This window comes from Populus euphratica, unplaced genomic scaffold (assembly GCF_000495115.2).
Source record: "Populus euphratica unplaced genomic scaffold, PopEup_1.0 scaffold256.1, whole genome shotgun sequence".
NCBI lineage: Eukaryota > Viridiplantae > Streptophyta > Magnoliopsida > Malpighiales > Salicaceae > Populus > Populus euphratica.
This window is the reverse complement of record NW_011499987.1, coordinates 398,214-412,900: the sequence shown is the minus strand read 5'-3', so window position 1 is coordinate 412,900 and position 14,687 is coordinate 398,214. Positions and strand designations below refer to the sequence as shown.

At 31.5% G+C, this 14,687-nt stretch overlaps 1 protein-coding gene across 2 annotated transcripts; it reads right to left on the bottom strand.

Annotated features, from left to right (window-relative positions):
* Positions 1 to 1,532: 1,532 nt before the first annotated feature.
* Positions 1,533 to 10,254, bottom strand: LOC105140191 (uncharacterized). 2 transcript variants are annotated; one of them, XM_011046927.1, is made up of 14 exons: positions 9,965 to 10,254; positions 9,819 to 9,875; positions 9,605 to 9,699; positions 8,922 to 9,072; positions 8,021 to 8,146; positions 7,774 to 7,930; positions 6,551 to 6,611; positions 6,182 to 6,470; positions 4,933 to 5,058; positions 3,671 to 3,832; positions 3,314 to 3,566; positions 2,689 to 3,159; positions 1,982 to 2,049; positions 1,533 to 1,857 (listed from the first exon to the last, which is right to left on the bottom strand). In XM_011046927.1, the coding sequence occupies exons 1-13, from the start codon at positions 10,181 to 10,183 to the stop codon at positions 2,009 to 2,011; spliced, it is 2,208 nt and encodes a 735-aa protein (XP_011045229.1). In that variant the 5' UTR covers positions 10,184 to 10,254; the 3' UTR covers positions 1,533 to 1,857; positions 1,982 to 2,008. The 2 variants fall into 2 exon arrangements, with proteins under 2 accessions (XP_011045229.1, XP_011045228.1); XM_011046926.1 differs by having other exon boundaries at positions 1,533 to 2,049.
* Positions 10,255 to 14,687: the final 4,433 nt, after the last annotated feature.

Here is a 14,687-nt window from a genome sequence, read left to right as displayed (position 1 = left end):
AGCTCCATTTATACGTGCGAGGACTTCTTCTTGTCGTTTCATTTTCTGCATCAACACTTTTGTGGAATTCCTTCCTTTCTTTCAGCAACTTCTTCTGCTCAAGCTTGCTTTCACACTTATTTTTGTGCGGTGACTGGTGCTTTTGGTTTGAAAGTCTCTTACTATTGATTTACCTTTATTTTAAATTGATATTAATTAAATAAAAAAATCATTAACATAACTAAATATATATCTAAAGAAGTACATATAAACCAAGATATACAATTTATTTAATTGTTTTTAGTGACTTTGTTTATTAATATTAATTTTTTTAATCAAATAATAATAGAAATAGATATACACCTAAAATTAATTAAATAAAATCATAGAGGAAAAAAAATATCTCTACACTTATTATAAATAATGTCCAAAAATAAATCTCAAATATATAAAAATAAAAACTATAGATGAAGTAGAATAGTCTCTTAAAAAATTAAACAAAATAATTAAAATAACAATCACTACTTATAACAAGCTAAATACAAAAAATAAAAACCAAAGAGAAATAATGATATTAATTTAAACATAAATAATAAAATTATTATATATATATATATAAAATGATTTCATTTTTTTTTAAAAAGCAAACTTATAAAAACACAAAAAGAATTTTTTAAAGCAAACTTATAAAAACACAAAAAGAAAACAAAGAGGCCAAGCGAATTCCTCGCTCAATTAGAAAGGGTCAGCGCACAGGTTCTATATTTTTTTAATGCAAATGTTGTCTTTCCTAATATTTTATTTAAAAAAACTTCAAATTACACGTAGTCTGGTTTTCTCGTAAATTCAACCGCTATAATAACCAGAAAAATAAAATCAATATTTTTTCAACCCTAAAAACCTAAAATACTAAATACCTTGCAAACTCATAAATAATTTTAAAAACTACAAACTCAAATCAATATAAAATAAAAAATCTTCTCTGAAATTTTAGGTATTTTCAAAATAAAAAAAACATTTAAACTGAATTAACCTTAACAAATAAAATTCATTAACACTAAAATCAATTATTTTGGTGATTGAAATCAATATTGAAGCTATTTTCTCTTTCTAAAATATTTTGAATAAAAACATAAAAATAACAATTTTTTTTTATTAAAATTGAATTGAATTGCAAAGATATCGGGGATCAAATAGGTAAGATATATTAAATTTTAGGACTAAAATAAACTTTTTATAAAAACAATGAAACCATCAGTTATTTATATTGTCTTTTCAACTTCAGCCTTTCATCTTTTAATTCTCTACTTAGATAAATTTCATTCAATTATCTTTTACCTTTGTTAATAAAGAATGCAATCATAAAAAATAAAAATAAAAAGTTTAAGAACTAAAATGAAAAAAGAAAAAGAAAAAAGAAATCAACACGAAGAGCGTTTCGTATATGATAATCAAAGAGAGATAAAACAAGGGTATCCGCAGTGGAAGAGACTTCAACTTCATTGGCATAAACTTCATGAATAATGCAGGGACCACTTGTATATTTACAACAATTTTTTACCTAAAAGATGCGATCAAAATCACATTCCATAAATTTAAATACTTTTTCCAGACAACAAATGCCACAAATTTTGTACCGAAGACATTGTAAGATGTTCCAGGTACCCTAGCAGTACTGGTATTCTCTATACATTAGATGATTGCAAAGAAGCATCTCAAACAGTAAAGAGTTCCAAAAACAGAATATCATGCATTTCAACAAACAGGATCATATAGCTGAAGGCTCGAAATTCAGAGTCTGTCGGGTGCAAACCTCTTAATAATCGTGGAAAGGCACAAATGGGACTTCAGCAACCTTGGATACTCCACAGTTGAATCCTCAAAAAAAAAAAAAACATATCCAATAAAAAACAGCAAATGAGAAAAGAAAAATCGCATAATGATTCCTAGTTCCTGATCTAATACACAATCAAGTCCGTTGTTATACAAATTTATCACATACATAAAGAACAATGCTGAAAATTTGGACTCAAAGCTCCATCAAGGCCGTTTCAGTTTCTGAAAATGGAGCTGCAACAAATTTTAACAAATTTCAAATCAATAACATGTCCCAGCTGGGAAAAAGATCCAACATGAAATTAAACAAATATGAAACAAGAAAAGGCAAAAAGAAGAAGAAGAAGAAGAAGAAGAAGAAGAAGAAGAAGAAGAAGAAGAAGAAGAAGAAGAAGAAGAAGAAGAAGAAGAAGAAGAAGAAGAAGAAGAAGAAGAAGAAGAAGAAGAAGAAGAAGAAGAAGAAGAAGAAGAAGAAGAAGAAGAAGAGGGAATACTTGTAAAAGGATCTCTAAACCTTTCTGAGAAAATGAGGGTCTCCAGTTGATAAATCCTCATTAACATAATTTTACCTAGATTCAAACAGAACTCTACCACAAAAGAATTATAGTAGTTGTTTGTCTAAGCATAATTAATCTTGGATGTAAAAAATAAAGCAAGACTGGAATAATGGATTGCTGACCATGCAGCAATGCGACACTTGCTAGCTTAATTACTGCATATTGATGGCATATTTTGAGATTGAAGTTCTCAAATTTTCATAGTTGATGGCATATTGATCACAAACTGCATCTAGAAAATCATTCAATAATAACTCATAACCAGATAATTAACAAACATATAAATGCCTATAACATGAGACCCAAAGGAACGTACCAAGTAAGTCCTCGTACAAATCTGGTACAAGGGATGTATCTAACAGGAAAGGAGGTGAGAATACTTGATCATGAGATTCCTCAATGTCATTGAATAAGCTCTGACCATCAGATATCGCACCATTTGATCCAGCAGCTGTGAGGAAGCCATTTACGTGGTCATAGTCAGTAATTGAACCCAAATCATTTAAAATTTCCGGTAATTCTTTGTACTTGCTTCCAGCATGGCCATCTCGTGCATGTTTCTCAAGCAAATCAGAGTTCATTTGAGATACTGAAAATCTTTTACTTCTTGTTGAGACTGCTTTTTTTTCTGGGACAAAAGAAAATCCAGGCGATGAAAGAGGTAAAAAGAAGTGCTCAGAACTTTCATCAGACTGACTGTCATGAGATGATTCTGAATTGCAAGATTGCATTGACAGAGCAGCTTCTCTTACAGATCTCTTTAAGTTTTGAGTAAAATTATCTCCATCTACAAATACACAAAACCATGAATCAAACTCTCCAACTAAGCTTTCAAAAACCGAAATTCTTTTAATTGATAAACTGCAAGGGCCTTCAGCAAGCCAATAAGTAAATAGAATAGGCAGAAGGGATAAAGCAGGCAGCAGAGAGAATGAGCAAACCTTGCGATGGATTATCTAAGTGATTATTTGATAAAGGCTGTTCCGGAGAGTTTCTTTCAGAAAGATTTTCCATTTGGATGGTTTGGGGAGCTAACATTTGTCTCTTTTGCAAGTTTGCACCTTTTCCAGAAGAATTTGGGGTCAAACTGAATAACTGTGGTAGCTTCAAAGCAGGGGGACTAGCAGATACCTTGTCAAGCTGAACTGTGGAAATTTTTGAAGTCACATCTGCAACATTATCGGAGCTAGTTTCCTAACAGTTCCAGGGAGAGAGAGAGAGAGAACTCAGCTTTACATGATGAGCTATTCAACATTGGGCATAATATTTTGCATGAAATTATCATTCATAAAAATTACCAAGGTCCTTCCACTGCTTTGAGCTTGTATAGGTGAGGTTGCTCGACCACGATGCTTAGCCCTTGGTGGCTGGCTGGAAGAAATATTACTTACTTTCTCTGTACACTCTGATATTGAGTTTTGTATTGCTGGAACAACTTCATTAAGTTGGTCAATAAGCCCCTGTGAAAAAAAACGTATTAGAATGGAAAAGTTCCTCAACATGGCCTCTAGTAAGTAGGAAAGCCTACTGATCTCAAGAACATGATGCAAGCACTCACAAATGATAAAAAAGCAATCTAGTATCATCCCATTAAGACAATAGGGTTCATAACATCAGTAATTCAGCAAATCTATGCCTATTTCATTTATATAAAGGACATGTGTTGCTATTCATCATTTTAAGGGGTGAATACTCGTGGTTGAGGTTTTGCATCAGGGAAAGGTTTTGTGCACAGTCTAGTAAGTTCCAGTACTTTGAACAAGCAAGGATTGGTCCTCTCCTTTGCTGCAAAAAATTAACGGGGATGGCAATCAAAAAAATGAACAATGACAACTACAGTAACTCACTGATGTCTGCAACAATGAGTATCCATAACGCTTGATTATATCCCTCTTCTAAGTTATTATGGCATGACCACAAACTCTATGAGTCATTAATAGGGATTGCAATTTCACTCGGACCCGATGGATACCTGAATGGGTAGGAAATTTTAAAACCTGATCAGGTGGTCGGGTTTTGGGTCTCTATGAGTCATTAATAGGGATTGCACTTTCACTCGGACCCGATGGAAAACTGAATGGGTAGGAAATTTTTAAACCTGATCAGGTGGTCGGGTTTTGGGTTGGGTATGGATATTGGTCTACCAGACCCAAAATAAATAAATAACTTTAAAGTTTTAGAAAATTACATGTATATTGTATACCAAACTAATTATGTACTAAATAGTTGTAAATTATAGTATTCGAGTTCGGTTATGGATACATGATGGGTACTCGAAACCTGATCAAGTTCGGTCCAAGTTATGGATACTTGAATTGGTAGTTATCATTATGATGCATTGCTCATTCTGTGAACGAAAGAGGACACTTAAGCAAGTATAACTATCTTGTTATCAATGCACATTACAAGAAAATAAAACACATGCACACAAATACCCAACATGTCCAGCGGCATAAAGCCATCATCAAGCTGAAACTGAAATTGTTAAATTGAAAGTCAAATTTGCAGTACTTCAGAGGTTACTCGAAGCTCGCTCAGGTTCACAAAGATTATTTCATACCTGAAAACTACTCAGGTGTTGCTGATGTTCTGCAAGAGTTGCAGCTAAAGATTCAGCATGGCCACTAGTACCACCATCGAGTGCACTTCTTAATATATCTGGACCTTCTCCATCATTAGCTTTTGCCTACAAAGCAATTGTTGCCCAATAGCAGTTAACTACATCATCAATGATAATTGACAAGCAAAATCCAATCAACAACTTGTAAGTTCTTGGATTGAAAATGCAGAGACTTCTTTAATTCATCAATACTATTGTTGCACATCTGTTTTATACTTCTCCTGTATTAAGACATTTTAATGAAAAAAAAATGATTTTAATAATCATTTTCCATAACAACCACTTTCTTTCTCTACAGTGATATTCTACTGTTGCACATCTGTTTTATACTTCTCCTGCATTAAGACATTTTAATGAAAAAAAATTGATTTTAATAATCATTTTCCATAACCACCACTTTCTTTCTCTACAGTGATATTCTTATCAAAGACAATTTTGCCGAATTCTCACATAATATCTGGAAAAACAAAGCAAATAAACATTAGGAATATTTAAGAAAAGAGTGGAGTAAGTACTCCACAATATACTTTGCACATGTGCTTCCAAAGTAAAAATAGTATGCCATAGAGTCAAGTTCTCACACAAAAAGACACTGTTATGTATAATACAAGTATATGATCTACAAACAAGAGAATATTCCTGTTTAAAAAAAAAATAGCATCATCTAATAACAAATTGCTTGCATATAAGAGCCATCCAGATTAAAATCTCCAGCATATATGAGTCATCTGGAGAAAAATCTCCAAAATCTGAGATTCACTTATGATAATGCCATCCAAGAATGACAAATTGTGTTCTTTTCCAGATCTACATGCTCTTCCAACACACTCAAAATCAAAAACCTTGATAGATAGTGGAAGTAAATCGCAGAATAATCAGGTTGTGTCCATGTTGTACAGAAAATCAACATAAGATTGCTAAGAACAAACATCAAATATGTCTTGTTTCACCTAGTAAACTCAAACTCAGTATTGCACAAATATCTACAACCTCAAAACCTTGCAATACCAAACTTCTAATAGACATATATAACCTCAATTTTGCAACACACTTTTAATCATATGCCATATAGCAGTTAATCATTAGCATGTAAGTAATGAAGGCCTTGGCTTGGTATGCAGAAAGAATCTATTTTTACAAATTACCAATTAAATAAAGGAGCTCATGACCAGACAAAGAAATAGAATACCAGAAGAAGTGACTGTTTATGAATACGTTGCAATGCATGTGTCCAACGCCTTATAATTTCTGCTACATCAACAGTGGGCTGGACTCTTCCACCTCTATCATCCATTCGAGAATGCATCTCATCATTTACTTGTAGATGGGATGAATCCACAATGTTCTTTGACTTTTCCCTATTTCCATTAACATAAGATTCACCACTATGTTCTTTGTCATCAGAATGTTCATCTGAATAAGAAACCTGAGAGCTCTGATCCATAGCAGATAGCAAAGATGATCCAGAGATGCGGTATCTGTAAAAGAATATCACACAAGAAGAGGAATAAGATAAATGACATCTTCAGAACCTAGCACAATATCTGATCTTAATTACCTATGCTCCCGATGAGCTATCAGGTCCTCAATTGGCCCTGAAGCAAGAACTTCATGTTGACCTGTAAATAAAGGTACTTAACAAGTTACAGGAATAGCAGTTAAGTAGCAGTATATGTACTGTTTGAAGGGCAGCAGATATTAGCATCAAATTTTAAGAAGCATCTAATTACTAGTCATGGAAATTTTAATCAAGAGGCCACACATTTTTTTGGGTAATATGTGATTAAAAGTAACATAAGCAAGCAAAAAAATATTTTCATGTGCATGTAAAGTGAAAGCAAGTGTAACAAAGTAATTGATAATTTCCTTTGATTGAAACTGATACATCCAATCATGACAATGAGAGCATGAACAGTTTGGATCAAACTGTCTGACAATCAAACATGGGCAAATGAAGGGAACAGCATTCATATACAGTTAAGGTATATGAGGTTGGATCCATCCCAACAATATTTTCTCTGCCTTTTACATATGTTATTGAAAATGCCCATGGTAATCAAGACTCAGCAATTAGATTATAGGAGAAAACCATGTAAACAGACTGTTGAAATCAACATAGAAAAGATTAAGATTAGAAATTTACAAAAAGATAAAGAACGTAAAAATCTTTTTAAGAAGTACAAGTAATGGCTAGTAGACATGGATAAATTACTTTTGAAGCAAAATGTCCAAAATAAGAAGATATAAATTCCAAAAACATATTGCCATCCTTTCTGACCACTCCCAAAACTACTAGAAGATATAACAGTTTCAGAAAGCAAGCCTCAAAATCAATTAAGAGTAGATTGAGATAATCTAGAAGTCTATTTAGTTACCTAAAAATCAGCAGGTCAAGCCCTAGAGGAATGACAAGCTCGACCATACACGTTTCAAAGCACAAGTATCATGTCCATGGTAACTACATATCATCGTGGTATGCATCCAAATGTAAGTACTGAGTACCATCATGATAACAGAGAAGTACAGAAAAAATATGAATAGTGACCATTTTTTATATCAACTAAACTCACCGTCAAATGGAAACATCTTACTTAGATGGTAACTACTCTTGTAAACAAATGGAAGAACTTAATTAAAGGAAATTCATTTCAGAAGAAACAAATTGACCATCTTAATTATGACATTATTTCCAAGAAAATCCTAGTTTATATATTCAAACAAATAAAATGGTTCAGCTTTTGTAAGAAAATAAAAAAGAAAACTTCAATAATTTTGACTTACCTTTTCGAGCGAGTATAGAATCCCACAAGCGAGTAGCCTTTAAAACTAAATGTGAATTCTGGCTAGAACTTGACACTAGATCGTCCCACAGTTCACCTTCTAACTTCACTTTGTTCCGCAAGTCATGTAGCTTTTCTAACTCTTGCTGCAAATAAGCCTGACACCCAAGTTTTCAAAAGGAAGTGTGAGGAAAACAGGCAGCTGCATCCTAAATCCTTTACAAGAAAGTAAATGAGTTTCCCATTACCTCTTCTGCACAAAGACCACGAAACTCAGCAGTCATCTCATGAGCCAAATTTGACCACATAGCCTGTCTCTGTACTGCTGTTTCTGCATTTTTAAGAAACCTCCTTCTTTCGAGAGCTATTCTTGCCTGTTTAAGGGGAGATTTTCAAATCACTGCTACCAAAATTGAAGTATAGTTGTATATGAAATGTGTCAAAAGAGAAACTAGGGAAAAAGACCAGAAAACAGAGTACTCCTTTCTTAAAACCTTTCCAGCATTTGAATTGTTCACTAACACGCAAAGTTTAGAAGAGCAACCTTGAATATTTCATATGGATTATAACTTATGATACTGGTAATTCACCCAAAAAGGAAACAAAGAAATGAAACTGCAGAAAAATGAATATTGTCTTCTCATTTCTATCCAAAACTGCGATTATAATACTAATACAGACCATTCTAAAGGAGAAAAATTATGTAACTTGGAAACTGTCATTTATGTTGTCGTTTACTTTGCGTCCACATTTGAGATCAACATCCAAGAAAGCTTCTATTGTTTCCTGAGTGAGAGAACCATATGAGATCTCACCTCTTTGACTCATTTAAAAAAAAAAAAAAACTGAGACCCATAGGAGTTCTGTAAGAGGCTTCTTAAAAAATCCTTTCCAAATTATGACCCACTTATAGTTACAGTTTTACAAAAGACGCTTCAACCTTTACAGAAGTGTTCTTTGATGTCAGTGCATTTAGGATCTCTATACAAATGAAAGAACAATAGCCATGCATGTACGCCTGATTGAAAGACTTTATAAGTGGATTTATAAACCTTGATCACAATTTCAAATATCCCATTACCGTTGACTGAGAAAGACCTGAGCTTTGATAACTTTAAACATAGATAAGGACCGTGAAAATAGTATTACCTTTGTCACAGGAAGCAATGTAGCTGCATGTTGGAAGGCTACGTCTGTTAATGAAGCAGGAAGTGGGTTTGAAGCAACATCAGCAGCAAATGTCCGTCTGTGAACCTCTCTCAAAGCATGCAAAGAAAGTTGCCACAAGAGTTCAACAAATCTGCACATACATGAGAAACTTTTGCATTAAGCCAAAAATAGACGTCATTAAACTTCCACACAATTCTTTGCTCTAAATGGATGCCTTGAAAGTAATTTTAAATGAAAAAATCTGCAAGCATTATGAACCAATTACAATTGTAGCAACTTGTACAAGTAAATTTTCTTGATTATTTCACCAAGATACAAAACCCATTCAGAATATATGCACTCACGAACACGCCACATCACACGAGTTCTCACTAAGAAACAAGTGTTCCCAGTCATCAATTTGCTTACCACACACGCACACGCACATTATCCCCTAGCGCTCCTATATATGAACAGAAAACATCCATTTTACTAAGAAACCGATATTTTTATTAGAAAGCAGACCGTAAAACGAATACTGAATTTAACTTGACCCAACTATTTGGCTAAGTTGAGAGCACTGCAAGATGAACACATTTGGTTTATCTCTAGTTTCGTTTCTATAATTCAAAATTCACTTTTCAAAATTTTTAAAAAAATTAACCAAATATCAAAAAAACTACCTCGGTCCACAACAAGTAGCAAGCGAAGAAACCCTTGAATTGCTCCTTGGAAGTGCCCCTTGCGATTCAAGCTCACTAATTATCCCTTGCACAACCTAACATATCAACCACAACAAACAACAAAAAACAAAAGCGAAAGCAAAAATAAAACACAAAAACAAAATCTAAGCTTTGCGGAAAATTCAACGAAATCACAACTAATCAAATTACTAACCTTACGAAAATCACGTGACTGAGCGGAATCAAAAATCGGCCACACCTTATCAAAATCCTGACAAGATCGATTGCAAAAAGAAATTATCAACACTTGCATACAAGGAAGGAACATTGTGTCTAAAAAGGAGAAAATGAAAATATTACTTTGGCGGATTGAGCAGGACCGCGAAGCGAGGAGAGGATGAAGTAAAGAAGCTGTTCACCGAGTTTCGGGTTGGAGTGACGGAAAAGTCCGACCCGGGGAGTGCCATTTGATGAAGGTCCGAGTCCGATTATACTCGGATCCAGACCTAATAATAAACAGTTTGTATACATTGCACTCTCTAACTCTAACTCTCTCTCCTTCTCTCTGTCCATCGTCATCTACAAACTACAATCTCTCTCCCCCCTCCCCCCTCTCTTCGATTTCTTTCTGGTTGGTTTTTGGTTTTTTAAAATTTAGTATTTTTATTATTTGTTTTTTCGACTGAGAGTTTTCTTTTTTGAACTGAAGGTCCTTGAGGAGTTGTTTATTCACGAAAAGGAGCTGAGGGGATGGGGAAATGTTGCAAATTTAGGAAAAGTGAAAGGGTTGTTTGAGATTTTTGTTGTCACTTTTTTTTAAATGGGACCCGGAGATTGAGGTCACGTTTGGGAGAGAGTTTGGACAGAGCTTGAGGGGAGAGGAGGCTGACGTCCGCTGATTAAATTATTTATCAAAGTGATGCTGCCTCTTCCTGACCGCTTGGCCGGCCATCTTCGAATAGTTATTGTCGTCATTTTGTTATTTGATTAAGGGGACTAATTGAGGTTTCGGAGCTCAATTAAAAAAGAAAAAGAAAAAGAAAGAGCCTTTTTGTTTTTTACTCAAAAAATAGTTTAAAATATTTTTAATTTTCAATTTTTAATTTTTTTAATATATTGATATTAAAAATAAAAAAATATCGCTTTAATGTATTTCTGTATAAAAAATATAATTAATTAAAAATTTATAATAAAAAAATTATAGAAATTATTTTTTCAGTTTAATTTTTCATATTTTGCAAAAGATCACAGGCATTATAAACAGAGGAGAGCACAAACACTATAAGAACCTGTACAAATAAAGACTACGAGAGAGACTCTTGCAAATCAAGAACCACAATGAGAGAACAAAACACAAACCCTAACCTTCTAAGTTCGCCAGAATTACCAACATCCTCACTGCCACATATTGCAAATCAAGAATAACTTTGTTTTGCTTTTCTTTGAAAAATACATAAATAAAATTTTGTTGTTGTGAAATAAAAAAAATATATAGATTATGCAATCAAAAGAAAAGGAGTAAAATCCTAATTTACCAATTACCGCTCTCCCGAATCCCACTCTTATAGTCTAAAAGTAAGGATTAGACCATGTTGTTAAGCTTAATTAATTATTATGTTGGGACTTAGTAATTAGTTTACCTTTTTTTTTATTTATTTACATGGAGTGTCCGGATCAACTTACGCGCATCACGACTAATCCCTACGATCCATTAAATATCCTGCAAACCCAGTAGGTATGTAACCGCTCTCCCAAATCCCTCTCTTATAGTCTAAAAGTAAGGATTAGACTATGTTGTTAAGCTTAATTAATCATTATGTTGGGACTTAGTAATTAGTTTACCTTTGTAAGCACAGTTGATAGAAGTAAGTTCTTAAGAGAGGTGGGGCTGCCGGTCTAATCGAAAAACCAAATAATCTAACAACCCAACTAGCTGGGGCTGATGTCAATGATTGGACACTCAAGAAACTTTGTCAGGACCGATCAAAAACCGGTAACACTCATCCAAACCTGATTGGCTGGACAATCAGTGCAGCTTTGACCTGGTTTTTTTCTAGTAAAAAATAAAAGGGTTATCCAGACAAATACTAATGCTTTAATTCTCTAGGAAATTGGGGTTAAAAAAAGCTTTGAAAATATTTTAGTGCATTTTTCTAGCGCAGCTTTAATTTTCTAGATTTTACTAGTTAGTTCTCATTTTTAAATTTCGTTCTTTCAAAGTTTTATTCTGTGTTCTATATTTTAGTAGTTTATTTTTTTGGGCCTGTTCTAGTTTTTTCAAGTTTTTTTTTTTAAAATTAAAATTATTTTTTTAACTTATATACACACACTCAAATTTGTTTATTTTTACATATAAATTGTTTATATATATTCATTATGATTTATTTTCAAGGATAATCTGTACACGTATATTTATGTTAGTTTATTTTTACTGGTGGCTTACCCATGCATTTATTTTTAATCTTTTCATACAGATTGAATGTATTCTTTATATATATATATATATATATATATATATATATAGACACACACATTCAATCGGTATATGTGGGAGTGATGGCCCTTGAAATGGTACATTAGCTTTGCTTAGGCGCCAAAGAATCCCCACAAGCTTTTATAAGAGAAGGCAAGTGGAGGAGTAAAAAGAAGGGATGTTCGGTGGGGATGTTGCTGTTCATGTGGGACTTTAGATTATCGGACATCATAGTCTTTAATTGCATCTTCTTCTTCTTTTCCCCCACGTAATGATGTCAAGAGCCGGCCAGCCAATTAACTTGGCCTCTTTATGTGCTCCATAAGTTTAAATCAATCGCAATTTTGAGGCCTTTTTGCGTTGTCACTTTCTTCTTTATTTTTTATTCAAGTATCTAGGACATATTTGAGATTTCAGATGAAGCTTTTTCTGAATAGTGAAGCTACTTAGGGTTTTTTTTTTGGGCGGATAATTTTTTGTAATTGAGTTTTTTATGCTTTAATTAGATAAAATTAGGGTTGAAATTATAATAAATATATCAAATTAAAACATAAAAACACTGAAATATAGAACATTAAGAGAAAAATACCTAATCCTAGATTTTTGATAATTTTTATTTGATCTAAAATTTTATTTTATTTATTTTTCAGTTTTTATCTTTGATATATGAGAGATAAAGTCATATGAAAACTAACGAAAAAAAAAAAGTTGTAGGTTTAATCACTTTTTTGACGATGAAACTCACACTGTTAGTATTACTAGGTTCCATTCAATAATAAAAACTTGATTGTGGTTGTTTTTTTTTCTAAATATCCATGAATATCTTTGGTTATTTTTAAATGTTTTGATGTTGGTAAATGATTTATAACGATTTTTATAGTATTTTTAGATAAATTATGATTCTGTGAAGAGTTTATATCCAATTAGTCTACCTGTAAATCTTATCCATTGTTAGTTTTGTTTTTGGTTTTTTAAAAAATAAAAAGGTGATAAATTTGAAAATGTTTATCTAAATATTGAAGGCACCATTTGTTATTCAATATACTAATAGAATTGAGGTTTTTTTCTAGATATTTTACTATTTACATGGACAATGAATAATGAAGATTTTTTTAAAAAAATTTATATGAAACTTTTTTTTATCTTTTGATTTAATCCTTTTGTTACATAATTTCATGATATAAATTTCAAAATTATAGTAGAAAAACAAAGTTAAAAGATAAATATAAACTAATATCTTCTTTCTTTGACTTTTAAAAGTTTTTACTTCATATTTTATAAATATTAGTTATTTTTTTATTTTTATAATATTTCAAATATATTATTATAGTTTATCTTTAATTTATTTTCTTTATATTTGATATTAGTAATAAAAAATAAACTCCAAGATAAAAGAATAAAAACATATAAATTAAAAAGAGTTGGAGTTAAATATTTGCATACTTGGTTGCTTTTTTATTTTTAAGGAGAGAGATTACCTTTTTATTTAAGTATTTATTTGCTTTTTTATTTACTTCATATTTCACAATTTTTTTATTTATTCTAAAATTAATTTAAAATTTTACATATAGCGTAAGATAAAACTAGTTAATTGACTATTGTGCAGTTTAACATAGTCAAGGAATTAGAATTGAAAGCAAATATTACACTGGGCATTAAGAAGTTCAAATATGTTAAAAAAAAATTTCTAATAAAATAAATTATAATTTTTAATTTAATTATTTTATTTAATTAAAATTTTGCTAGAACATTCGAAAGACACAGATAACTTCATCCGAGTTAAAAACATATTTAAATTTAGGGTGAAAATTATTGCTTAAAATTATTTTTTTGTTATATTTGGATTTTTTTAGTACTTGATTTGTCTGATTTGAATTTTGTATTTAAACATCTTTTAAACTATTTTAAAGAGAAGCATTATTGAATTTCAAACTTTTAAAAAAATATAAGAGTTTTTTCAATTGTTTTTATATAGTTTAGTACTATAATTTTAGGGTTTATAATTTTAATTTTTATTAACACTCATATCCTTGAAGACAACTGTCGTGATGAAGTCGACACCCTCAGGAAGTATTGTCTCATCGGTCCAAGAAGCTGACGAGTTTGTACTTTCATTTTCGGGAGACCATCTTCAAATTTAACTTCTATTCTTGTTTGGAAAACTTATTGAGAGTCTAGGCTCCGTTTGTTTGCAGGAAAGTTGTTTCATTTTGGAAAGTGAATTCTAGGGAAAGTGAATTCCTGGAAAATGAATTCCGGGAAAGTATTTTTCGATATTTGGTAGTGTTATGGAAAAAGAACTGGAAAACACTTTCCAGTGTTTGGTTATGTTATGGAAAATGAACTGGAAAATAATTTATTAATAAATTAATTTTTTTTCCAAGTTTATCTAATAAATATAAAATATTTAATTACTTACAATAAAAAAAATAAAATCTAAAAAGTATAATGATGAATTTTTTTTATTATATCCTATATTCATACACAACTTATTTTTTTAAATATATGTCATATCATATTATAGAGAAATAAGCTTGTGAAATATTTTTTTATGTAAACCCTATTAATATATTTTTTTCAATTTTAAACGCTTAAAATAAGTTTTTTTTT

Coding starts and splice junctions, on each gene's coding strand:
- LOC105140191 (XM_011046926.1), bottom strand. CDS start 10,183: ATGACGATGGACAGAGAGAAGGAGAGAGAGTTAGAGTTAGAGAGTGCA. Junction 9,876..9,964: donor GTCCTGCTCAATCCGCCAAA/GTAATATTTTCA, acceptor CGATCTTGTCAG/GATTTTGATAAGGTGTGGCC. Junction 3,160..3,313: donor CTTAGATAATCCATCGCAAG/GTTTGCTCATTC, acceptor GTGTATTTGTAG/ATGGAGATAATTTTACTCAA.